The sequence below is a fragment of the Medicago sativa genome, chromosome 2 (assembly GCF_051527215.1).
Source record: "Medicago sativa cultivar Bolivia chromosome 2, Bolivia_mono, whole genome shotgun sequence".
In the NCBI taxonomy this organism is placed as follows: Eukaryota; Viridiplantae; Streptophyta; class Magnoliopsida; order Fabales; family Fabaceae; genus Medicago; species Medicago sativa.
This window is the reverse complement of record NC_140750.1, coordinates 67,086,562-67,112,208: the sequence shown is the minus strand read 5'-3', so window position 1 is coordinate 67,112,208 and position 25,647 is coordinate 67,086,562. Positions and strand designations below refer to the sequence as shown.

The following is a 25,647-nucleotide window of genomic DNA, read 5'->3' as shown; positions in this document are numbered from 1 at the left end:
TATTTAAATTAACTCTTATATATTTGTATTGAAAGTTGAAAGTAATTTGGGAAGGAGAAAAGACTAACCCAAAATGAGCTATTTTCTTTATATATAGTATAGAATATATAGTATAGATATAAATATAAATATTTTAAGTTTAAATATGTAAACAAAAATATTAAGAGACTAAGTATCTATACTTCTATTCTATACTATATATAAAGAAAATAGTATCTTTTGACTCTTTTGAGCTGACTTTTTCTCCTTCCAAAATTAGTCTCAACTTTCAATACAAATAACACATATAACAAATAAATAAGAGTAAATTCAATATTAAAACAAAATGTAACAAATTGTATATGTTCAACTTTTTTCCTTATCGTTTAAAAAAGATAATGAATGAGAGTAAATTCAAATATTAAAAAAAGTGTAACAAACACATTATTTATTTTTTTGGTTACCACATAAAATATATCATGCAACAAACACAATATGCCCAATTTTTTCTTTTATCCTTAAAAAAAGTGCAACAAACTAGATCAAATATATGTCACTATAAATATAATCAATAATAAAAGAGTTTTTTTTTTTAAGAAGCTAAATTATATCCCACCTAAATTGACATCAAGGAGAATCGAACCTGAAACCTTAAGGAATAATAAAAGGAAAATTATCATCAATACACTGAGATAAAATATTTTCAAAGGAGCAATTATAATGTAAAACAATGACTCTTATGATACGTGTGTCCTCTTAACATATGTGAGATAAAATATTTATTCATGAATCATTGATTATTGGTATCTTTTTAACAAGTCTTGGATCATTAATTATGGAATCAAGTTGCCAAAACAAATATTTGTTTCTCTTTTCACCGATTCACGTTCTCTCGATCACTATAATCATAAAATCTATAAAAAAAATTGGAATTATTATGGAATCATTCATATTTGTTTTATTTAGTTTATTTCACAAAATATATATATATATATATATATATATATATATATATATATATATATATATATATAAAATCTCTTGTCCATACTATTTGGGTCATTTAGATTTGTCCATTTTTTCTGGTCTAAATAGTATGAAACAGAAAATAGTCTCTTTTGGTTCCTTTGAGCTGGTTTTTTCTCCTTCCAAAATTACCTTCAACTTTCAATGACCCAAAAAGAATGGAAAAATGGGCTCGGTTGTGCCCATCTTCCAGTTAGTCAAAATAATAAAGATATGAAACTATTAATCAATTTTTTGCTACTTGTTGTAGAAGTAAAAAGAGTTTCATCTGCTCATGAATAACTTCCTTCAGAAGGGCTCCCGCTTCCCCAACGAATGTCTTGGTAGAAGATATGATTTCATTGAATTCAAGTTTATTTGTTTTTAAATTCGCCTGTATCTCAACGATAAAATAATCTTGAGTTTTGAAATTTTTATCACATTGCATTTCTCATATTATAAAAATTTGCTTCCGCAATATAAACATATAAATTTCACGACGAGTATAGTGCAATTATTTAACAATGTTTTGCAAATAAAATAAAAAAATATTTAATAAAAACACCACATTACCGTTGATATTTTACAAATATTTATTGGTTTTTAAACTTTTGTCATATTAACTTTCTCATATGAATACATAAAAATTTACATCGGCAGATATAAGCAAATGAAATCCTCAGTGAACGCAGTGCAAATATTTAACAGATTTTTTACATATAAAAGGAAAAATATATATAACAAAAACATTACATTTATATTGACAATTTTCGTTTAATACATTTAAATAGTTCATATTTTTTGGTTACACCTTTAAATAGTTCATCTGATCCAAAAAAAAAAAAAATGTCGGACCTAGCATAAATCACAATTTGGTTGATCACAAATGAAACATTGTTGTAGTTCATCGAATCTAGATGAACAATATGAATTTAAATAAAAGAATAATATTAAAAATCAAATGAATATGAATTCATGTTGTTTTATTTTAGAAATATTTACTATTTCATATATATATATATATATATATATATATATATACACATTTTTTTTTTGAGGAAATTTCATATATACACATATAAATTGATTTTTATTTACTAAAGCATGAATTATAAGACATTACAAAAAAAGAGTATATTGCTCACGAATAACATAAATTTTGCATTCCAATTTATTTCATAAATGATCTATTGGAGAGATGGTTAAGTTATATGATTTGTGAGTGTGTGTGTTCCAATGTTCGATTCTTGGAGTGTAAATTTTTTATTTTTAATGAATTTTTTGAAAGCCCTTCTTAATTGGAATCAATGCATGTCGTTAATGACACTGGTTGAAGGATGAACTCAGATTTGAAAGAAGAAAAAAAAAAGGTTTGGAAAAGTGATTGGGGATTGAGGGAAAGTCTAACTAATTTGATGGTTTAAATTGTAAAATGTCATTAATTTAAAATGGGGTGAATATGCAAATAATAAAATACATGCTTAAATTGTAAAATAAAATAATAAATGTTATTTTTCTAATGGAGTACACATGGCTGTTTTCTATTGGTTTGGGTAAATTGCCCACCAATTTTCAAAGGCAATTTAGAAAAAACCTTAAAGCTAATGATAGGATTTTTAAAAATTGTATTTGAATTAGGAAAACCAATGAGTGATGCAGGGCAATAAGGGTGTTTGTTGGTGAGATCGGAGCCGTTGATTTGTTTGTTAGTGGGTCTAGTGCAAGGCATGATCATGTGGTAAGTGTTATGACTTATGATTAGGGTCCACAAGATATGAGTTTGTTACAAAAATGATGGAAATTAGAAGTGTTGAAGAATTACAGCAATTGCTGAATAAGGTTTGATCATTTGATGTCATTTGACTTTTCTATGATTTGTTTGGCATCGACGAAAGGAATTAATTAGATGACGTATCCCACGGTGCATGCTGACCAAAATCATGTCCTACCTATTCTATGGTAATCACATAACATTCCAGATGTGCCATTCAAAAAAAACAAATACTTAAGACTATTTTCCATATAAATTTATTAAGACAATAATACTGATTAAGCTAGGGTATTGGATCATTGGTTGGTCCATTGTCCGCTATTAGTATAAATGTTGGACTTGGTCTCTACTAATAACATAAAAACATTTAAAGACATATTGATAAAATAAAATTCTACACATATTTAAATAGGTTATTGGTTTGATTGGATTTGCAAGAATCAATAAGGTGACGTTTGTGGTGTTCGAATTGAGCTCGTGAAGGTTTTGTTACACACTATTTATGGGTTTAAAACACACAAAACATATTTTTGTTGGATCATGAAGGGGTTTAAAAAATCATCACATTGGGTGTTACCGTTGAACTAGTAAGTTAGACGTTTGTGGTGTTAGAATTGAGTTCGTGAAGGTTTTGTTACACAATATTTATGGTGTACAACCCAGGAAACATATTTGTGCTAGGTCATGAAGGGGTCCGGAAAATCATCACATTGGTCATTGGACGTTGTCGTTGAACCAGTAAAGTGACATTGTGGTGTTCAAATACTTAAAACTCCTAAATCATTTTTTGTTGGGTCATGTAGGAGTTTGGAGAATCATCACATTGGACGTTGACGTTGAATAATCATAGTTAAACACCACACTTTGATCCAAAGTCTATTTATGGACTTAAAACTCATAAATCATTTTTTGTTGGGTCATGTAGGAGTTTGGAGAATCATCACATTGGACATTGACGTTGAACAATCATAGTTAAACACCACACTTTGATCCAAAATCTTAAGACATTGAATTTATGAGTCAAGTCACTTATAAAGTGTTTAACATAATTTTCTATCCAATATATGATATTTTAGTCACACATGGTATACCAAACATTTTTTTTTGTGATGTAATTAGTAATTTTAGAAGTTAAGATCCTCTCCACTTTTCCTATGTACTCTATATATGAATAGAACATTATGCTAATTAAAAGTGGTAAAACCAACCAATTGTCCAAAGAGTGTAAAAGGTATCTTGTCAAAATCTACCATTTGGTCATTTCTCAAAAAAAAAAACTACCATTTGGTCTTTCACTTGTTGTCTACGATTTTGACCCAGTTTGGGTGTTTCCCAAAATGGCTTGTTTGTCTATCAATTGATTTGTTATCTTTGCTCCAACTTTAATTTTGGATGTCCTCTATAGTGTAGTCCTCTCTGACCTATGTCATATTTAAATTATTATTATTGATGTTCTTGTGTCAATGTCATGGCCAATGTCCATGTCTATTTTAATGTTTTACGGTGTATTGTCTAGTGACAAAGGATGATTAAATTTTAGACAAGATTTTGATTTTCTATCTAATTAATTACTGGGCAGACAGTGCACAGCGTGCAACACTGCTCAGATCCAAATTCTGAGCACATGCATAAGTTTCTTCTAAAATGCAAGGACAAAGTCGGTGCCTTATTATATGGATGGTCAAAATCATGAAATATGAATATATGGCACTTTATAACTACCTGAGTTGGGAGCTTGGTCTCCAAAATTGGTCCAACACCAATCATGTTACCCAGTTAAATCTCCCTGAACTCGCCTAATAACATGACTCATTTGTTTTACATTAATATTAATATATGAACCTAAAATATGTACTTTAACCTCTGTATAACACTATAATATATGATGAGCCTATGCTTTTTCATATTTTATGGACCTGGTCGCATCTTCCAAGTGTTTTGCAAGTAAAAAAAAATGATAGTCCTTTTTCCTTTCCCTTAGATAATCAGAAACCGACCATGAGGACATTATTATTTGGATTATTATTATGGTGTTGTTCTTGCTTCATGATTCCTAAGAAGAGTGGCTAGGGAAAAAGGTTACAAGCCATATGTACAAAGATGAAAATTGGCGTTTGCTTCACGGATTTAATGTCTTCACCAATTATGTTCAAACATCAAAGACATTTTGTTGCTTCCTTACAAAGGTTGTAATCAAATTGCAATTACTTGTCTCTTGTATGTCTTCTTTTACTTGTCTAAAATTGAAATATAACATTCCCAACTTATTATTATTATTATTATTATTATTATTATTATTATTATTATTTATTTATTTATTTTTTTATCATAATCACTTAACTGATATTTTTTTCGCGAAGCTAATAAATCGGTAATTTATTTTTATTTTTTAAAATATTGTTTACATACTATTAGTTTTGGATAAAACCTGTGTCCTCATGAGCTTAGCTCAGTAGGTAGGGACAATGCGTAATATATGCAAGGTCCGAGGTTTAAATTCCGGCCACAAAAAAAAAGTTTCGGATAAAACCTTTAATTATCCTTTTGATTTTGTTACATTCGTCATATTGTATAATGCTCCCTTCGTCCCATAATAACTGAGCCATTTGCAAAAAAAAAAAAGTGTCCCAAAATAACAGAGCCATTTCACTTTTCAATACAATATTAATTACTTTTTCCCTTTATAAGTCTAATTAATACTACTTTCATCATTCTCAATTCAATATATTTCACTTTACATTTATAATAGTGGAGAATGCACCAATACATAACAAGTGCACTTAAAACTATTTTTTTCTCTCCTTCATTTATTCATTTTTCTTAATACATGTGAAATGAACTTTTGGCTTAGTTAATCCGGGACGGAGGGAGTAGGAGTTTTGTTTCTTTTCTAGAGACTTCTAGTAATTATATGTTATTTGCTTATCTCTTTCTTTGCTTTGGTTTTGTTTGGGGGCTTAGTTCTCTTTTATACATAAAAAAAATCTATATATTTTACTCATACAAAATTAACAATTACTTGTTTTTTGGTACAAGAGAATGTTAGTTTTAAAGAGATATAACATAACGTATTTTTTTGTACATTTTTTTTTCTTTTCTCACATGTTATACATTTTTTTTTCTTTTCTCACATGTTATTTTGTGATTGGAAAAAAGGGAAAATGACAAAATAACTAAATAATATAAGATGAATATTTGTAAAAAAGAAAATGAAGAATTACCATTTCATGTGTCTTCTTCAACTTGTCATACCCCCATTTTATTACTAGGTTTCTATTGTTAGAATATTATTAATTTAATGTCATGTACAAGGAGTTCCTTTTTGTTCCTTCAAAAAAAAAAAGGAGTTCCTTTTTGTTTGAGTGATATACAGTTCAACAAGAAAGATAAGCAAATTATAATAATGTATGAAACCACTAGTGAAATTAAGATTATTGGTTGCGAAGCTCATTAACGACTTGAATTAAATCACTTGATTTTAAGTGTCCTCTTTTATCTACACATATTTTCTTCCATCGTTTGTAAAAAAAAAAAAAAAATAAAGCTCATAGCTTGTGGCTTAATGCATGTAAATGTGTTTAATTTATACTTTCTGGAAGTAATTAGGTGTGAATAAATTACCAAAGACTTTGGTGACATAATGAGTTGAATGAACCCCTAAATAATTGATATCACATAATTCTACGATAAGGATAGAGTTCTAGTGGGGACTTTGTAGTCCTTCAAACGAAGTGTGGTCCAAAACAATATGTCCAATTTCTCTTTCCTTATATGCTCTTGCCGGCTAACTTGATTTATTCTATGATGATTTTGGTCAATTTTAGGCTAATATTTTAAAGTGTGGACATGGACCATGGCGTTTTATTTTGGATTTCAACTAACAAGAAATTCAAAACGATTAACTGTAAAGTGCAGCATGACGGTTGAATGCTGACTAGTGTTCACCTTTGAAATTAAATTTTCATATATAATGAAAGTTTGTGTTTGATTTCAAACAAGGCGCAAAAAAAGTCCACACGGACTGATGTCAACATGATGACCAGATCGACTCAAACTAAACCAACGGGGAGCCTATTTGGCATAAGATGGTTTTTCTCCTCTCGATCGAATTATTTTTATACGCATGGCACAGATCAAACATCTAACAACTTGTTTAGAGTGTCAAGTCTTTTCCCACACAGATCGACCACATTTTGGTATTAAAGGCGGCTGTTTTAGATCATTGGTTTGAAGTTTAGACGGAAGGGTTGAGTAGGACCAATAAAAAATACTACATTGTCAATCTTCTGGATTTTGTTGAACACACAATAGACTAACATGAACGCAATGTAATATTTGTTATATAAAACAATAGTCTCCTATGCTTTTATTAATAAATTTTATTGGTCTTCCTTCCTTCCAATGTTTCCAAGCTCGAAATAAAGAAAAAAATAGTGGTTTGTCCGAATTTAGCTATGCTATAGCGCTGATATAGCTACTATTAAGCAATACTTTGTACGAAGTTGCGTATTGTGGAACAAATTAACAACAGCGATTGGTTTAAACTCCGCTACACTATAGCTAGCGCCACAATCTATCAACACTGAGAAATACCACAAACAAAATTATCACACCATTCAATATCGCAACACGAAACAAAATGGTACAAAAACAAAAGATAAAAATCAAAGCATGCCCCGGACACACACTAGAGCTCACTAGTTAGAAATAGTACAGCAACAAAAATCCAATGGAAGAAATAATACAGATTACAAATATCATACTTAGGCCACATAAAATATACATGATCAAAACCCTGTCACTTCTGCCGTGTCTGATTATCTTGTATTCCAATCGAGGTGTGTTATTTAGACACATAAAAGTCGGACACTGTATTTGATACTGTAAAAAACACAACTTAGATGTGTGTGGGGTCTAAACTGAAGTCAGAAAAGAAAATATAAAAATCGGAAACAGTATATACATATGGTGTTGATGTCGGATTTTGTGTTCAAGAAACATTTCCTATATAAAAAATACTATCCTCATGCTATGAATTTACATATATCTATCACCAGAAAACCCAATATGATTAGATTGATCAAAATCAGTTGAACTTTAATGTTAATAGACTAACGCTATATCAAAAAGGAAGTATGTTTCTAGCAACAAGAGAATGAACATAACCTAAGTGATCGATGCAGGGTTGCCTCATCAGAAGCTCAGTGTTCCTTTGTACATTCTGATCTCTCTCAGCACCACCACCAGCCCCGAGAACGAAAGCTTTCCCAGCCAGAACCTAAGGAGGCCACACGAAGCTGAAGCCTGAAGGCACGCGGGAGATGGAGACCGTAAGGCACAAGGGTTGTCTCCTATGTTTTTATCAATCAATTTTATTGGTCTTCCTTCTTTCCATAATTTTCAAGCCTGAAAAAAAAATTTGAATTTCTTGTAATACAAGAAACAGATTTTATGATACATGTGAATTAGCACAAAATAATAATAATAATCATATACCTATGAGATTATGGGTTTGGTTTTGACTATAGTATCCTATGCTTCTCTTCCCTGATATAATCTCCATCAACAAAACACCTAAGCTAAAGACATCGGATTTTACTGAAAATAAACTATCGGTAGCATATTCCGGTGCCATGTAACCACTGCACACACATCACATTTTAAAATGAAACCCTATTGCCTTAATAAGGAGAACATGTGTACTATGAATTCAACTAGATTGTAAAAGAAACTTGTTTACTTACTATGTCCCAACTATTCTCCTTGTGTTTCCTTTGTTTTGATCTCCTTCGAAAATTCTAGCCATGCCGAAATCCGAAATTTTAGGATTTAAATCTCGGTGAATAATCCTTTGTCTGGAATCCTGATGAAGATACACAAGTCCCCTAGCAATTCCACATATAATGTCGAAACGCTTTGACCAATCTAGTAATTCATTTTTCAAGTTATCTGCCTCAAAAAGAAAACATCTTTGATTATATATGCTGTAAAAATAAAAATAAAAAGTTAGTATGAAAAACTGTTAAGAGATGCTTAAATCATTTTTAACTACACTTAACAATCTAATTAGACTTATTGGATCCATACCAAAAATAAAGGAGTCCAAGCTACTATTAAGCATGTATTCATAAACAACCAAGAAGCTTTACAAGGTTTTGGTGTTGAAGTTTCGCAATCAATTCTACTTCGTTTTTAAATTCATTCAATCCTTACCCTGAGCTTGTTGAAAGCCATTTCACAGCAATTTCCACTACATTTTCTAGAATTCCCTGAAATTCCAAATTTTTAATTGATGTTCATATATTCTATTTATTCTCCTCACTTCTTAATGTCTTAATAATCTATATGCAATTTACCTTGTATACAGGTCCAAAACCACCTTCTCCAATTTTCTTAATGATAGTGTGGTTGTTAGTTGCTTTCGCTATTGTTGACAAGTTAAAAACTGGTAGATATCCGTCGTCCACTTGCATCCCACTGTTTTGATGATCTTCTTTGACACTGAAATCTGACTTATCTGACAGTAAAGTAAATGGTTTTAGATTTGTAATAAGCAATGCAGCGACACTTTTTGATTGAAGGTAACTGCGATGTCGGACATGGACATATGTGATTACATTTAATTAATTAATTTTCTCAAATTATTGTCAATACTGTGTCCGGTGTCAGTGTCGGTGCTTCATAGTATATATATTTCTGAAACAATTTCTTTTAAATTTTGAAGGACTTAAACTTCATATTTTCATTAAGTGAAAAACTCCCTCCTCAAAGAAATTGAACCACATTGTCACATATATAGTAGTCAAACAATAGCATACATGTAATGTGATTAATTCTATGAACATTAACACAAATATTTAGACTTTCTATTTTACTTTTGAGAAGGGAAACTACACCTTTTATATTGGTTTGTGATTTCTGTCTATGACACCAAGCAAGTATAAGTATACCGGAAACCACTGCCGTGGCAAGAGAAACTGTTACTCCAACAAAGACTACTTTCTTTTTGTGGCCCTCATTGGCATTTTCTAAGTGCATTTCACCAAACAGAAAACCATAGTTAGATCAAAATCTCATATAGGGGACACAAATATTCAAAGATTAATATAACATATCATAAGCTAAGCTCACACCTAATTCTGAGGCATCCATTCTAACATATAAGTCTTGCCCTCCAGCTGCAAACTGTCTAATATCAATTATCCAAACACTTCACTCTACATTCCTCCGAACCAATTGTTTCATCCAGCCAACTATCTGTGGTTTCAGGCCCTTTCATACCACTCAATTTCACAAATCCATCCTTGCTTTTTTCCTCGCAACGCAATGCCTTATTTCGAACGCATCCATTAGACCAATCCATGGAATACCACGCTTGAGGTGACTTAGGTTTAAAACCTTTCATACATTGACACACAGGTGAATCTGAAATAACACAACTTGAATATGCTCCACAAAGTGCATAACTGTCACATAAATCAAGCAGTGGTGTGTTTTGGGGATGGTTGTGACAATAACAGAAGTCAAGGTGCACTTTCACTCCTGAACATTTCTAATGGAGAAGAAAGAAGAAACAGTTGGATAAGAAATACTTCTAATGATGATTTTTTAATGACAATATTTTTTCGGTTTTTAATTAGGTTCTGCCTAGTGAAGGAAATCTTATTCGAGAGGTGTGTCAGAAACTAAATATTGGTACCTCTATCAGTCGGAATTAAACTTTAGATCGCTATGTTGCGATAGTCTAGCCCATTCCATTCGAAAAATAAATTCCATCTGGTGACTCTGAAGAACTCGAATGGTTGTCTTGGGAGAAATTTTAGATTGATAAAAGTCAAGGTGGTTTGGGCCTTGGAGCTTAGGCACTTTTATGCATTCAACTTAGCCTTGCTAGTAAAACAAAGTGGAAAATTTTGACTCAACCTGATGGCACGGTATTGTGTATTCTCAAAGCCAAATGTTTATCAAGATCGGACTTTATGGAAGCCAACATAGGCCACTGTCCGAGTTTTTCATGGCGTAGTATTTGTATGGCTAGAACTGTTTTGGTTAAGGGTTACAGATGGGAAATATGTCATGGTCGAGCGATTAATCTATGGCACCAGCCTTGGCTTAAAGATAGTACATCCATGTCCCATTCGAGTGCGGTTCCTGCTGCTGCTTTAACACGCACAGTGACGCGTTAGATTCAACATGTTAGAAGATGAACACTTAGTTCATTCAATCGGATAATTCTCTCTAGAGTATTCAGTTCTGATTTTTCATTTCTGAATTATTAAATTATTACATTACAATAGGAGATATTCTTTAATAGGTAGCTAGATACTTGACCAACTCTAACAAGACTCAACTAACTCTAACAACCTATAACTAACAGGGTACATTATAAGCAATGATTGGCCCACGCCATAGGGTTAATATTTCAGTTGAAGTATTCTTATTGAGACAGAAATCACAGCTTTGATTAATCCTCCAGCAAATTTGGAGGACCAATAGCAATGAAGAATTCTCAGTTAAAAGGGAATATTGGATTCTTATTAGACGAGTTTCCAGTGAAGGTTAGGAAAACTCAGCATTCATTTCTTCGATATTGAGCATGGCAGATTTGTTCAAGCAAAGACTGTGTTCTTCGACATTGCCACTCGTTGAATGAATCCAATAACTTCCAAAACAAGTCTTCTTATTTTCATGTATAGTTTAAATTTAAATGTACATTTGACATTAATTTCAACGTGAAAATTGATTCCTTATATCCGCGCAACTGTGTCCATGATGGACTGCTGCTTACTAGTATGTACTCATTGAACATTATGGTTACATTACATGGATAGGAGAGGAACCATCACAGAAGCAGCTGTGACTTGCAATATCATATCTAAGAATATTCCTTGATCTCTAATTGTAAGAGTTGAATAGGGAGCTTATACAAAAATATACATCAATACATTGGAATCTAAGTTTTAATATGGCATAAAAGAACACTTTGATTTGTTGATATTTATTGCAGCCTTGTAACACTAGAGTAAACATTTAACAAAGTGCCACCAAAATCTATTAATTCTGTAATAGCTGTCACTTTACATGGCCAAAACTACCCTAAAATGTGTATGAGAAACTTACATAGGAAGAGAACAAATTTGCTAAACCAGAAAGAAATATATGAACCAACTCACTTAAGAGCTTACGAGACGGGAGCAATTCAGACGAACCTGACCTTGATTTCCAGTCAAAACATCAAGGTTAGACAATTCCATCCGAAAGGTCGATCCGTCATCTGAAGCATAAGCAGCAACCAGTCTGGCAGTCTTCTCTTGAGCCATCAGCTGTTGATCAGCAAACAATAACCCTCTTCCTCTCAACAAACTCTGATAGTAGTGAGTGTCAAATGATGCTCCAGATGGAACTGCAGATGACAATGCTTGCATCATCCCTTTGTTACTAGAGTGATGAACATTCATTGGCTTTGAACTAACTAACTGTAAGATTTGCTGAAGCAGAACTAACTGACTGATTATGTAGCCAAATGACTGTAAGATTGTTTGGTACTACAACCTCTGCACTGCAATTTCTGAAATGGATCTCCCCATCCGTGGCTCCATTGCCAATGCATCCTACAACTCGTCCCTTGGGAGTTTCCGATCCCCAAGGGACGGGTAGATTAATGTTCCTCTACAGAGATTATTAGATCTTCTAGGACAGTTCATCCTCTTTTCATTCCAATCAAAGCAACATCTCACTTCAGTTAGCTCATTTCTTTTGTTACAGATTAATTCTGTCTTACCGAGGTTATGTTTTTTCAATGCCTCCTTGAAGCGTTTGATTTTGATCTCTGCTCCACTTGGCAAGATGCGCTCCTTGACTAGAGCCTCTTGAACAGGGCATAGATTATGAAAGTATAGAGCTGTCTGCAAATACTTTCGAGGACTGAAACCTCTATAAGCCCCGTGTTTCCTCCATTCATGTGCCCACAGCTCATGATATCTTCCGGTAAGAGAAGGCCATTTATCTTTTAGAGCCTCTTCTAACTCAGCTGGAGTCTAATAAAATTTTTAAAACAAAATTAAAATTGAAACATTTTAAAATTTTGAAATTGAATTTCAAAAGTCAGATGTTTAGAAATTTACCTCATATTTTATTTTTTTTTGAGATGGGGGTTCATTTAGGTGTTTGTAAGTATCAAACCAAAGTCCATGTATGGAAAAACGATCATGTACCAAAGTCTTGTCACATGGGTTTGATTTACAATAGGTACCCAACCAAGTCAGTGACAACCGGTAGTAATCAAATGATGCAGATGCAGCAGTAACACCTCCCACGCATTGCATAAGCAACAGAACTACAAAAAAGATAGAGTAGAATCTTAATCTTAAGCATTGTCCAGGCCTTGCCTTAATCCTCGCCTTATCACCAGTGGGCCATTTCAGCTCAAAGTTCATCAGCTTCTTTGGTACCACAACCTCTGCAATCTCTAAAATCAATCTCTCCATCCGTGGCTCCTTTACCAATGCTCTTTGGATTATAGCCTCAACCTTGGCTTTATCATCATCAACATCCACTGCCTTGCCCTTGCCCTTGGCCAGACTTGTTTCTTCTACATCTTTTTTATCAGATGTATCGGCTACCATTACCTCGTTCCCACTTGCCACCATTATTTCATCATCAAGCAACTCCTCCGCCTGCACCAACACCTGCACTGGACAAGTCTTCTTCTTTTCCATGTCCTGTACTTGCTTGATCAACCCAGTCCACTCTTCGTCTTCATCTTCTTCGGATGTTCCAGCTTCTTTGATTTCCTCTTCAGGCACTGCCGCAACTTTACTTGAGGTGGAGCGAGTTCCTGATTCAGTGCTCTCAATCTGGATGTTCAATCTGTTGCAAAGATCAACCATTTTCTTCACACATTCCTTCACCTGCCCCGGGAAGAACATATAAACAAACTTTAGCATAATTTGTACGTGTCATAACTATAATTTTTATGGTATAATGGCCTAATTATGTCACTGATTCTGGAAATATCTGTTTCATACACCTAAACTCGGAACAGTTTTGCTCTTAATATCTTTTGAGAAATATAGAGATACTATTAGACATAACAAGCCATGCACTTAAGTTTTCAATCAACATACTTGAAGGCCAATTTTGCTCTTAATGTCTTCTGAAATTTCGCTATACTTTGAGGGATATTCAGTTTTGGCAGCTGCCAGAAAAGCGGAGATTGCAATATGAGAAGGCATGTAGTGAGCAAAGGTGTGCTCTGCAGAATAAGAAGAGAAAAGTTCCAATGAATATTAGTATATATTCTCCAAGCATGACTGTTGGACAAAACATAGAAATAGCAAATTATAATGAGCTTGAAGTATGAAATCATCAATGCATAGAAAATTCTGTTTACCTCCTTGAGCTTGAACTATGATCTCATTAATGCTACGGCGTTTAAAACCACAGAATTTTTTGAAATAAGGGTAATAGTAGTTCAGAAAGCAGAAGGCAGTCACTGATCTCATTGCCCATTGAAGTTCTTGGAGAATGAGAAGCTCCATTCTCATTACCATCGGAGGAGTTATCCTCACATTCATGTCCCTCTGTGCAACCAGTAAGTTCGTTTAGTGAATTTAAAAACAATGCTCTATAACATAGTCATTGGAATACAAATTTATTTAGTTTTAGGAACCCAAACGTTTCTTTTCCATCGTCTCTTAGGGAAAAACCAATCACAGCTTCAATAATTAGTATAACTATAATCACATATATGCATAGACAGCAAGGATTGATCCTATAACTAACATTAACTCAGTAATATTACTACTTTACTATGTAAATTTAACAATTCAATAAAAAAATTGTACCTAATACTTCAATGCAGTAGTACGTGGAATGAAAGCATTTCCACATTCTAAAGAAAAAGAGCTTAACAGAGCAGCCATTACTTCAGAATTTAACAATTCAAGCAAAATTTTATATCAGACCTAACAAAACCGAATCTCCTAATTTGGAAAACAACTAAAGATTTAAGAATTGGCTCAGTCTGTAAGAACTACGTATTGTACGAGTACCAATTCGCCGTACTTTCATGAATTGCTATACAACCATAAATTCGAGTTTAGAAAATCGGTGTTGATGTTGAGTAGTTATATACATTTTATCGATTTTTAGTCTTCCATGAGAGTCTAAAAACAGATAAATGTTTGAGATCACTAAATTTGAAAATTCTGCAACGATTTAATAGCGATAACAAACATATCTAACCATAACTTAAAATTCTTAGTAAATTGACACGTACATATAGGTTTTCCAAAAACCGATCAACTGAGAAGGAATTTGTCCTCATCTTGGCAGATATGGTGAGACAAGAGACAGCGATCAAACGAACTCTTTCAGTCTCAGTACGACCTTCCACGTCCTTATGAAAACGAAAGAGAGTTTTCAGCTTTTCAGTTTGAACACAGAAATAATTCAAAGAAAAAGATACATATATGCACAATATTACCTCCAGATTCAATTTGTGATGTGATAAGAAGCGATCGAAATAGTTCATCGCAAGGTACGGAATGAATGAATCAGGATCATCACTCCTTGAGAGCTGAATGTAACAAAAAATCAGCACAACAACGATATGATTCAGAAATGAAATCAACTACAAATTCATAAGGAAAATTAACTACAAATCAAAACGAAACTGATCCAAAAAGGAAAATTAATCAAGTTAACTACAAATTGAAATTGAACACAAACAATTATAACAGAATAAAACAAATTTCTCATGAAACACAAAGCAAATCTGCAATTGACAACAAGAAATCATCGAAAACTGAAATCATAACAAAAAAAAAAAAAACGAAGGAATGAGAATTTTCTCATGAACGAAGAAAAAGAATAAACAAATTTCTCATGAAACACAAAGCGGGAGAAGAATCTAACACGACGGAACAAAATCAACGAAAACAAAGCTTTAAATCATGAATCGAGCATGCAATGGCATGAATTTTTTCACAAAATTGAAGAAAACGAAGCTGGAAATGATGACTGACCTTGGCGATTATAGAAACAGCAAGATTGCGAAAAAGAATGGCACGAGGGACTGTGAAGAAGTCTGTTACGGCGATGAATTCGGATTCGACATTGAAGTAGTTCTTTGTGATTTCAAGTTCTTTTCTAGTAGGAATTGGAAATTCAGGTTCGGAATCATCCATTGTTGAAAGAGAGGGAAAATCTGCACAGTGTTTTTGGGTTTCTCTTTCTCTCTCTAGTTGGTTACTGAGTTTCTCTCTCTATTCTGTTATTTCATGTTAACGGAATTGGAGGGAAAGCTTTTTTTTTTATTTATTTTTTGATAGATGGAGGGAAAGCTTTTGAACTTTGTGAATTGCGAATTTGTATATTGTAATGGATTTTTTTTTTTATTTCTGCCCCTATCACCAAAAAAAATTGATATATCTGCCCATAGCTAAAATCTATTGATACAAATGCCCCTATTCTTCCCATTTTCGCATAGAGGGTTGAAAATAACGATTTTAATGGTAAAAGGACAACCTTAAAACTTGAGATTTTGAGTTTGAGTCATACTGATGTCTTTAGATGTAGGTAAATATAAATGCTTTTATATATGTTGTTTGAATTCTAATATATATCATATATATCTTCAATTGAGATTGAGACAATATTCCTCATCTAGTAACAAATCTATTAAGGAGCCCATGGATGCCATGACCCATGACTCTATCCACTTAAAAAATAATTTTTTATATATCAAATTTACCAAAAAAAAAACCTCAAGATTTAGGTAATCTATTTCACTCTCATACTCTTTCTCTAGCCAATGTAAAATTTTGTCAAATTTCTATGAAATGGACCAAATATGTAATAATGTGAATGCAAGGTCGTTGTCTGAAAGAAACACACTTTATAGCTCGAGCACAATGTCTAATGGTTGGACACCCTCATCTTTTGAGTTCACTTTAGGGATGAGATCCAAATCCATTTAACATGGTATTAAAGTCAACTTTGGGATTGCAACGTGAGAATTGAACCCCATGATCCATGCTTGGCGTGAGAATTGAACTCTCATAATTTGAATTAGCTTTTCATACGAGATCCAATGCACTTTAGAAATAATAATTAGTGTAATATAGTGTTAACTTAACCACCAAAAGATGAAAACTTTGAGAAACTTAAAAGGTTAAGAGTTGACACCTTTTGATAGTTTAGTTAGGGTTAAAGAACAAGATGCAACAAGAGAAAACACAAATAGAAGATCACGACTCTTGTACAAGGTGTTTATTTTTTAGGTTCTTGATTGAGAGACAATGTCAGTAGATGAGAAAACCATTAGGGAATATTAAGGGTTAAAGATTGAGAGATTTTGGGTGAAAAAATAGGGTTGAAACTGTTTTATCTTGGTTTTCGGGTGTCAAACATTGATTACGTTTGAACCTTTTTAACCGGTGATATCTCATTTTTTTCTTGGGAAGGGAAAAAATAAGCAAAACCCTTGAGAATCGAGGTCCGGGAGTTGTTTTCGCTACGGGAAGGTGTTAGGCACCCATAACGACTATAGTATCCTATAGGAACCGTCTTTAATTTCTACGCTAAGAGTTTTCTAAGTGAAGAATTGGAGGGAGAAGAATGTTTTTGAATTTTTATTTTATTTGAATTGAAGGAATTTTGTTCCTTGCCTACGTACCCGTTTAAGGGATCAAATCCACCGTAGTTCTCTTCCAAAAAATGTTTTTGTTTTTGTTGGTTGATTTTAAGTTTGAAAATGGGAATTTGAAGAATGAGAGAAAGAGGCCTCAAGGGCATGAGATTTAAGAAAAAGTGGGGTTTGATTAGTTATTTGCAAAGTGTGGTCTAAGTATGGTTATTTTTCATTGAAATTTGATTAAGAAAATGGAAAAGGAAAATACAATGGGATTTTGATCCCAAGGTTTATTTTGAAAAAGGGTTTGAGTGAAGTTGGTTCATATTTTTTGGGAAATTGATTTTTCTAAGTATAAGGCCTAAACATTCATCTAAACATACAATCCTAAACATACATCTAAACATGCATATTCTAACTATATAGCTAAAGTGGTGTGTGTGCATGTGTCGGTGCTTGTGTCGGTGTACATTATTAGAGTCCATTGTCCTTTACATCATTGGCCTAGATACATTCTATGGTCTTGCAAGAAATTTAAATTGCATGAAAGTAAAATATTACAAGAACTCCTAAATCTTTACATTCTAAGTCTTGGTACAAATTAAATTGCAAGAAATAAAGTGAATATGAGATGAGATGGGGATGCTTTATGAAATGATGAACAAAATGGTTAGTAGCATAGTATGTAATATGGTAAGAAGATGTAATCAAGTAAACATCACAAAACTTCAAGATACACCAAAACAAAGGCAAAACATACCCAAAACTTGACCACAAAAGCAAAGCCAATTCACCACTCCTAACCCTCATATTTCAATCAATTTTTAAAGGTTCCACTTCAATTTTAACCATGAGGATTAGAGAGAAGTATTAAACTAAGCAATTATGAAGCACTTTTAGGCCTATTTTACACTTTAATTCCACATAGAGTTATTCCCATGACTTATAACACAAGGAACTAACAAATCACACTTCAAAACAGTAAGGAACAACTCTAAATCAGGGGTATACACGTTGCAAACTCTCACAATAAGGATCAATATACCATAGCAAGACTTTGGGATCAAGAACATGCGAAATTTCCACAAGAAATTATCAAAAAGTAACATAAAATCACAAGAAAACTCCACATATATTTTTATCAATTTTAACATGCAACAATTATCACAAAAATACCACAAAACTATCAAGGAATGTGTATGAAAATTTTTGGAGTTTTTTTTTAGAGAATTTTTGGACACAAACACATGTAGATTTCACGATTTTCAACAAAAAATGGTAAACCCTTAACAAGAAAATACTACATATTTTTTAATCAAGATTTAACACAGAAAAACACAAAAAAAATGATCAAGAATACATGAATTTTTTTTAGGAATTTTATCAAAGATTTTGAAACATGCGGGGGGTGTAAACAGCGAGATATTACCAAGAACACACAGGGGAGGGGGGTGCGCGTAGTAACAGCACGCAGTAACAAGGGAAATCAGCTATGGGCCTAAAAAAAACAACCAGGCCTGAGGGATATGGGGTAATGGAGCGGGTTATGGGTCATGGCTTGGGTCTGGATTGGATCCACGGGTTTATGGACACATATATAAAGAATTTTTATTGGTTTTTCATCATTTTCCTACACATCCTCACCGAAATCTTCTTTCCCTCTGCACTTTCTGGAAACACAACAAAGATGAAGACCTTCATCTTCTTCAAATATCCGACGCGGTGGCCAGCCACCCTAGAGTGGCGGCGCCGCCGTCGGAAGTCCACACAATCAAAACAAAAACGGATTCCTAACCTCTTTCGCTCAACTACACGTTTTCGAAACCGAACTTCGCAAAGCAACAAACAAATGGAGCAGATCTAACAATGAAATTCGGAAGAAAAGAGTTGCCAAAGTGGACGAATCGCGAACGAACCTGGTTCAAATTGTGAGCTGCGGTTCCTTTTCCTTTCTTCTTCGCTTCTTCTTCTTGTTCGATCCCGTTACCGTCACGTTTCAAGCGCCGATTCTGGATTCGGCAGCAGTTGTTGGTTCTGTCTTGTTTCCGATCTGCTACCGTCACCGTCGTCGTGAATTGCGTTGTTAAGACCGGCTTTGATTTCAGCTATGGTGTTGAATTCGTTTGGAAACGGAAGCGTCGAGATGATGATGAACGGTTGATTGTGATGATAGTTGAATGCAGATTTTGAAGATGTTGTTGATGCTAAAAGGTGAATCCAGAAAAGAAATGATGAAGGTTGTTGAAGATTGTAGTGATTAGAGGTTGAAAATGGTGGTTATGGAGGTTAGAGGTGGTGGTTTGTGGTGGAGGAAAGTTTGTTAGGGTGGTTTTGGTGGTGGTTAAGGGTAGTTAGAGTGGTGGTGAGAAGTTGTTAGGGTGGTTAGAGTGGTGGTTGAAGGTGGAGGTTGTAGTTTGTTGTGGTGGTGGAAGATGAGAAAAAGAGTTAGTTATGGTGGTGGTGTTTTTTGTCACGTGAGAGAAGAGAAGAAAGAGGGAAGAAAAGAAAATTTATTTTGTGACTTTTTGGTGAATTTTGTGAAAAGTGTGATAATGATTGGTGTGTTGAAAATTGACCAACTTTGACTTATATAGGTGATGTGGTAAGCTTGGACCAATGAGACAATGTCATGTGTACTTGGACTTGTAACAAACTCTTAAGGACCAATAGCATTTGGACACATGGCACTTGGACTCTAACAAACTTAAAAAGGGATTAAAATGCAAATAACAAAAGTACAAGGACCAAAATGAAAAATTAAAACTAAAATTGAATTGAAAAAGTAAATTGAAAATTAACGTAAAGCGAGACGATTAAAACAACAAAGCAGATTAAAATGAATCAGCAATTTTATGTGAAATGACCAAAATACCCCTGGAGGCTTAAAACGACTAAAAATGACTCAGATGAAATTTTAAAATGGATTTTTAACAGGAAATTAAAGCAAGAACTTATACAAGACTCAGAGACAATTTTTAGAATTTAAACAGGGCTTTAACACATGAAAAGACTAAAATGCCCCTAGGGGCGAAATTGACTCGAAATGACTTTAAATGCAATTTTTGAACTGGATTTTGACATAGAATTAAAATGGGGACTTATCCAAACTACTTGGAAGGACTCAAACAAATTTTTAAAGATTGAAAGAGATTTTATCATGGGAAATGACTAAAATGCCCCTAGGGGCTAAAATGACTAAAAAAAATGACTCAACTGATATTTTTTGAAATGGATTTTTACATGAGATTGAAACAAGGACTTATACAAACCAATTTAAAAGACTCAAACAATTTTCAAGGATTAAAATGAGTTGAATGCAGGAAATGACTAAAATACCCTTTTTCATGAATTTTGCAAACAATATTGAAATAAAATGCAGAGAAAGATGTGATTACTCAGAGGCATATCAAATGACTTGAAATGCAAGAAAAGAAGAATTGAACTAGTATTTTTAGGTCCAAAATTAGGGTATAACAGAAACACATTATATATATCGGTCGATCGATAGGTAGGTAGGGCGGGGGGGGGGGGGGGGGGGGGGATGATTCATGCTTCTCTCTTGTCTTCTTGAGAGATCTTAATGTGGATTGAGAGAATGAACACAAAGAAGTTGAAATTAGGGTTGTTGAAATTCAGTGTTTGTAATTTTTTTATATCATTTGTAATGACTCCGCCATGCGCCAAATATGTTTAACATCAAAGTCTAAATGGAGTGGAATTGAATTTTACACTCTCAATGAAAGCACCAATTATTATGAACAATTTTTTTGGTTGTTCATAAATGAGAGAGAAAATATTCTAAAAGGGAGAATAAAACTATAACTAAGACTAATCTAACAAACTAATTCTTCATTCTTTCATTTGAATATGATTACAATGACCACTCACTTATTTATAGCTTTGATATTCTAACAATTTCACATATGATTCATCATATCTAAATCCTTCCAAAAACATGTGACTCGTATCCTTTTATGGGCTTGGATCTAATAATATTCTATTTGACTTGTATTGACCATTCATTCATTATATGATTTCTGCTCTTCCCCCAACACAAAACACTCGTGCCCTGCAGCCATGCTCAAAATGCCCCTTCGCTAGTTAACTAGCGCAGATGTAAGATAATGCGCAAGTTAAGTTGAGTGGCGTGAGTTAAGTGACACATAGTGGCTTTTTTTTTTTAATTTATTTACTATTTTCAAATTATTTTATTTACTTTATTCTAAAATATTTTATTTACTTTATTCTAAATTATTTGTTCACTTTATTCTAAATTATTTGTTCATTTTATTCTAAATTATTTATTTGCTATATTTTAATTTATTTATGCACTTAAAATAAATTCGAAATTAGAAAATTTATTCGATTTTATTCTAATTCAATATTTATTCTAATTTATTTATTCATTAAATACAAAATTAGAAAATAAATTCGATTTTATTTATTCAATAATTATTTATTCAATACATAATCATAAACATAAAATAAATGCAAATATAAATACAAATAAAAAATAAAATTAATAAATATAACTCACGTTTTATTAATATCATTCAAACATTACAATAATTAATACATATATTTTATTTGAATTCACTGATCTACTTATTATCTTTTTACCCTCTTGGGGTAAAAAGTTATTTTTACCCTCTTCGGTATATAACAATAGCTCTTGGGGAAAATAGTGATCAGTCATGTTGGGGAAAAAGACATCAAGATCCCTTGAGGTAAATTTAAATTTGGTTCCTTTTATACCCCCATGATGATTCTTTTTACCCACGGTAAAAAAAATTTGGGAGTAAAAGGAAGCAAACCTAATTTTACCTCAAGGGATGATGTCTTTTTCCCCAACCCGACCGACCATTATTTCCCCCAAGAGCTACTACTATATACCTAAAGGGGTATAAAGAGCCTAGAGACTATAGAAGCAAAAAAGAAGAGAAAGAGGGTGAGAGAGTGGGAGGAGATAATGTGAGGAAAAGAGGATGTTTGTGAGGGTATTTATAGGTAGGAATGATAACCTAATTTGTATCTACCATAAATGTGGTCAAAAAAACGTGTAAAAGTAGTTAAAAATGTGTAAATTGAATGTTGAAAACCTGACTAAAGTGAAAAAAATGTTTGTTCTTCAGTTTTGACCACCGGCCAACTTGCGTGAGTTAACTCGCGCAAAGGTTCAGTGGTGCGTGACTTAACTCACGCATGGATATATTTGGAAATCATGTTGGGCGCGAGCAAAATGTGCTGGGGGAAGAGAAAAATCTCATTACATTCCATTGGTCTTGCACAAACACCTTATCCTCAAGGTGGTAATTAAAAGTTCACATAATACTCATTCTTCACAAATTCAATTCAACTCCATTTAAACTTTGATGTTAAATATATTAGGCGCATGAAAGACTCCTTGATAGAGAATAGAAAAGTCATTCCTTTATCCGTACCTAGGTCAATTTTGATCTACTAGGTAAACAAATTTTGTATATGTGCTCCTCTCTTTATCTTGTGGTTTGATTGATTGTTTGAATTTGCTACACACTTATGTTGTCACATTGGTTCTTGATTGAATGTTGTTGCTAGAACCGTTTGATTATATTAGTTTTTTTGCTTCACATATATATTGTCGTTTTGCACAAAAAATTCGAAAAACTCTGAGTTACACACTGATAACGGCTATAACATAGCTGGCTTATCAAAAAACAATTGGCCGGGCAGTCATGTATTATATGCCTACAACCAACTAGACCACATTAGAATCTCTCACACGTTTTGTGTATTGATCTGTGCATTTAGCAATTGTGAGTTAATTCCACCTCAAAAAATAAAATAAAAGGAAATGTTCTTCATGAGTTATTTACAATGTTTATTTGATAAATTATATAATTCTATCATTAGAATTAACCCAACTAATTATACAAAATTCAAATGAGAATTTTTTTTAAGGAGAGTATTGCATGATCCTAAAGAGAAAATGCACGCAGAAAAGGGAATCTCTTTGACACCTCACGGTCATTTCGAGACACATGCCATGTCTTCATTCCAATCAATTGGTGCAACGGTCATTTCGAGACACATGCCATGTCTTCATTCCAATCAATTGGTGCAAAAATTTCGACCGCACCTAGTTTTGCTTTTCTCACCCTCTTTCACCTGGAAAACAAAACACGTGGTTTCTTAATCCAACTTTAAAATCACCCAATGTCTCATGTAAGAATTTTGCTCTACACCCAGCACTTTTCGCTTGCGCCCTGCAACCTTGCCAAAAATACCCCTACGTGAGTTAACTCACGCTGCATGAGTTAACTCACGCAAGTGTTAAACCCAACATCATGCTGCGTGAGTTAACTCACGCAGACATTATACTCAGCGTGAGTTAACTCACGCTGGTACACAAACCATTTATTTTTGAGATGATGTTCAACAAGCATAATCATTGAAGCTAAAGTAGTATCTTCATAACATTACACTTCTGGAAATACGAATTATTATATACATCCACGTAGCTATTTACGAATCTAGGTTATCTCAAGTGCATGAAATATAGTGGAGTTATCCATTTCATATATACTAATACCATGGCATGGCATGATGAAGAGAGATAAAAATGAAAGAGAGAGAATGAACTTTTAGTTGGCAAGCAGTGTACTAAGCTTTTTGTAAGGCTTTGCCGACAATGATATATGTCTGTCCACTAAATGAGTAATTAGAAAACCCAATGAGGGGGTGTGGTGATGATCATACAGTACTGAAATTGAATCATACTTGCTACTTTTCTACTCATTTCATTCGCCTAAAGTAGAGGTTGCACCAAAATATCAAGTGCATGAAAGGCACAAGCACAAAACTCTCCACTTTTGGAATTTGAAACTCTGCGTGAGTTAAGTCACACTGCGTGAATTAACTCACGCAGGGGTATTTTTGGCAAGGCTGCAGGGCGCGAGCGAAAAGTGTTGGGTGTAGAGCAAAATTCTATCAATAAAATCCATACCCTACTCATAAATCGATCCGGGTCCTATATTTTGCTCTCCACCCAGCACTTTTCGCTCGCGCCCTGCAGCCATTCCCAAAATACCCCTGCGCTAGTTAACTAGCGCAAGTGTAAAAAAACGGGACTTAGTTTTTACACATGCGTGACTTAAGTCACGCAACATGAGTTAACTCACGCAGGGTATAACACCTGCGTGAGTTAACTTACGCAAGTTTTAAAATCCCAAAAGCATGGCTCTATATATACTAGTTGTGAAAGTATGCTAATTGAATTTAGTTTTTACTATATAAATGATATAATCATTTATTATCTAGTTGACGAATTTCCTTTTATTGAACTCTCTTAAATCTGAACTGATTAGTTGAGTTTGATTCCTAGCAAATTGTTAAAAAATTCTAATAAATCTATTGATAACATAAGTCTATTTTGCTCAATAAAGTGTCGTGATAATTTTTGGTTCTTAAAATTTAAATTTACTTTAACTGATGATAATATAATTTTTCTATAACTGAGTGCTTTTATAATTTAGAGCCAATGTATCCAATCAAACACATGAATCATGTTTCGTTTGCTGCACTGTTTTGGAAGAATCATGATAGACATTTCATCTTGTCTAGATAACCTTTTTTATGACAGAGGGCGTAAGCCTAATAAATGATGACTAAGTTGATGTGGACAGGCAGGCAGTCAGGAAAACATGAAGATACAGAGCCATGCTTTTGGGATTTTAAAACTAGCGTGAGTTAACTCACGCAGGTATTATACCTTGCGTGAGTTAACTTGTGTAGCGTGACTTAAGTCACGCATGTATAAAAAATTAAGTCACTTTTTTTACACTTGTGTTAGTTAACTAACACATGGATATTTTGGAAATGGTTTCAGGACGCGAGCGAAAAGTGCTGGATGGAGAACAAAATTCTTTACAAGTTCCACGTGAGTGCAACAACTAAAGCTTGTTGGATAGTAGCATCAAGCAATGGAGCTATGGATGCCTTAAAATATCAACCCTTGATACTCCACTTTACTAACTATTTACTAGATAAAGATTCAATTTTTAAAAATAAATAAATAAATGTAACTATTCGAAGTATTCAATTTATTATACCTCACTTCAAATTGATTGCGACTTTATAAACTCATCAAATTCTTGTGTATTTATAGCAATGATGATACTTGATGTTTAGTGAACAATTTATTACTCCATCCCTTTCAAAATGAGTGTCGTTTTAGCAAAAAAAAATTGTTTTAAAATGAATGTCACTTTCAGTTTCT

General features: G+C 33.3%; 1 protein-coding gene and 1 pseudogene across 1 annotated transcript; both read right to left on the bottom strand.

The window, feature by feature from the left end:
- Positions 1-7,033: 7,033 nt before the first annotated feature.
- LOC146949928 (uncharacterized) overlaps positions 7,034-25,647 on the bottom strand; it is a 30,925-nt pseudogene continuing 12,311 nt past the window's right edge.
- LOC146949931 (uncharacterized) lies at positions 12,367-16,361 on the bottom strand. The gene is made up of 7 exons (XM_085747695.1): positions 15,784-16,361; positions 15,243-15,335; positions 15,036-15,155; positions 14,148-14,337; positions 13,882-14,009; positions 12,880-13,692; positions 12,367-12,792 (listed from the first exon to the last, which is right to left on the bottom strand). The coding sequence occupies exons 1-7, from the start codon at positions 15,943-15,945 to the stop codon at positions 12,367-12,369; spliced, it is 1,932 nt and encodes a 643-aa protein (XP_085603821.1). The 5' UTR covers positions 15,946-16,361.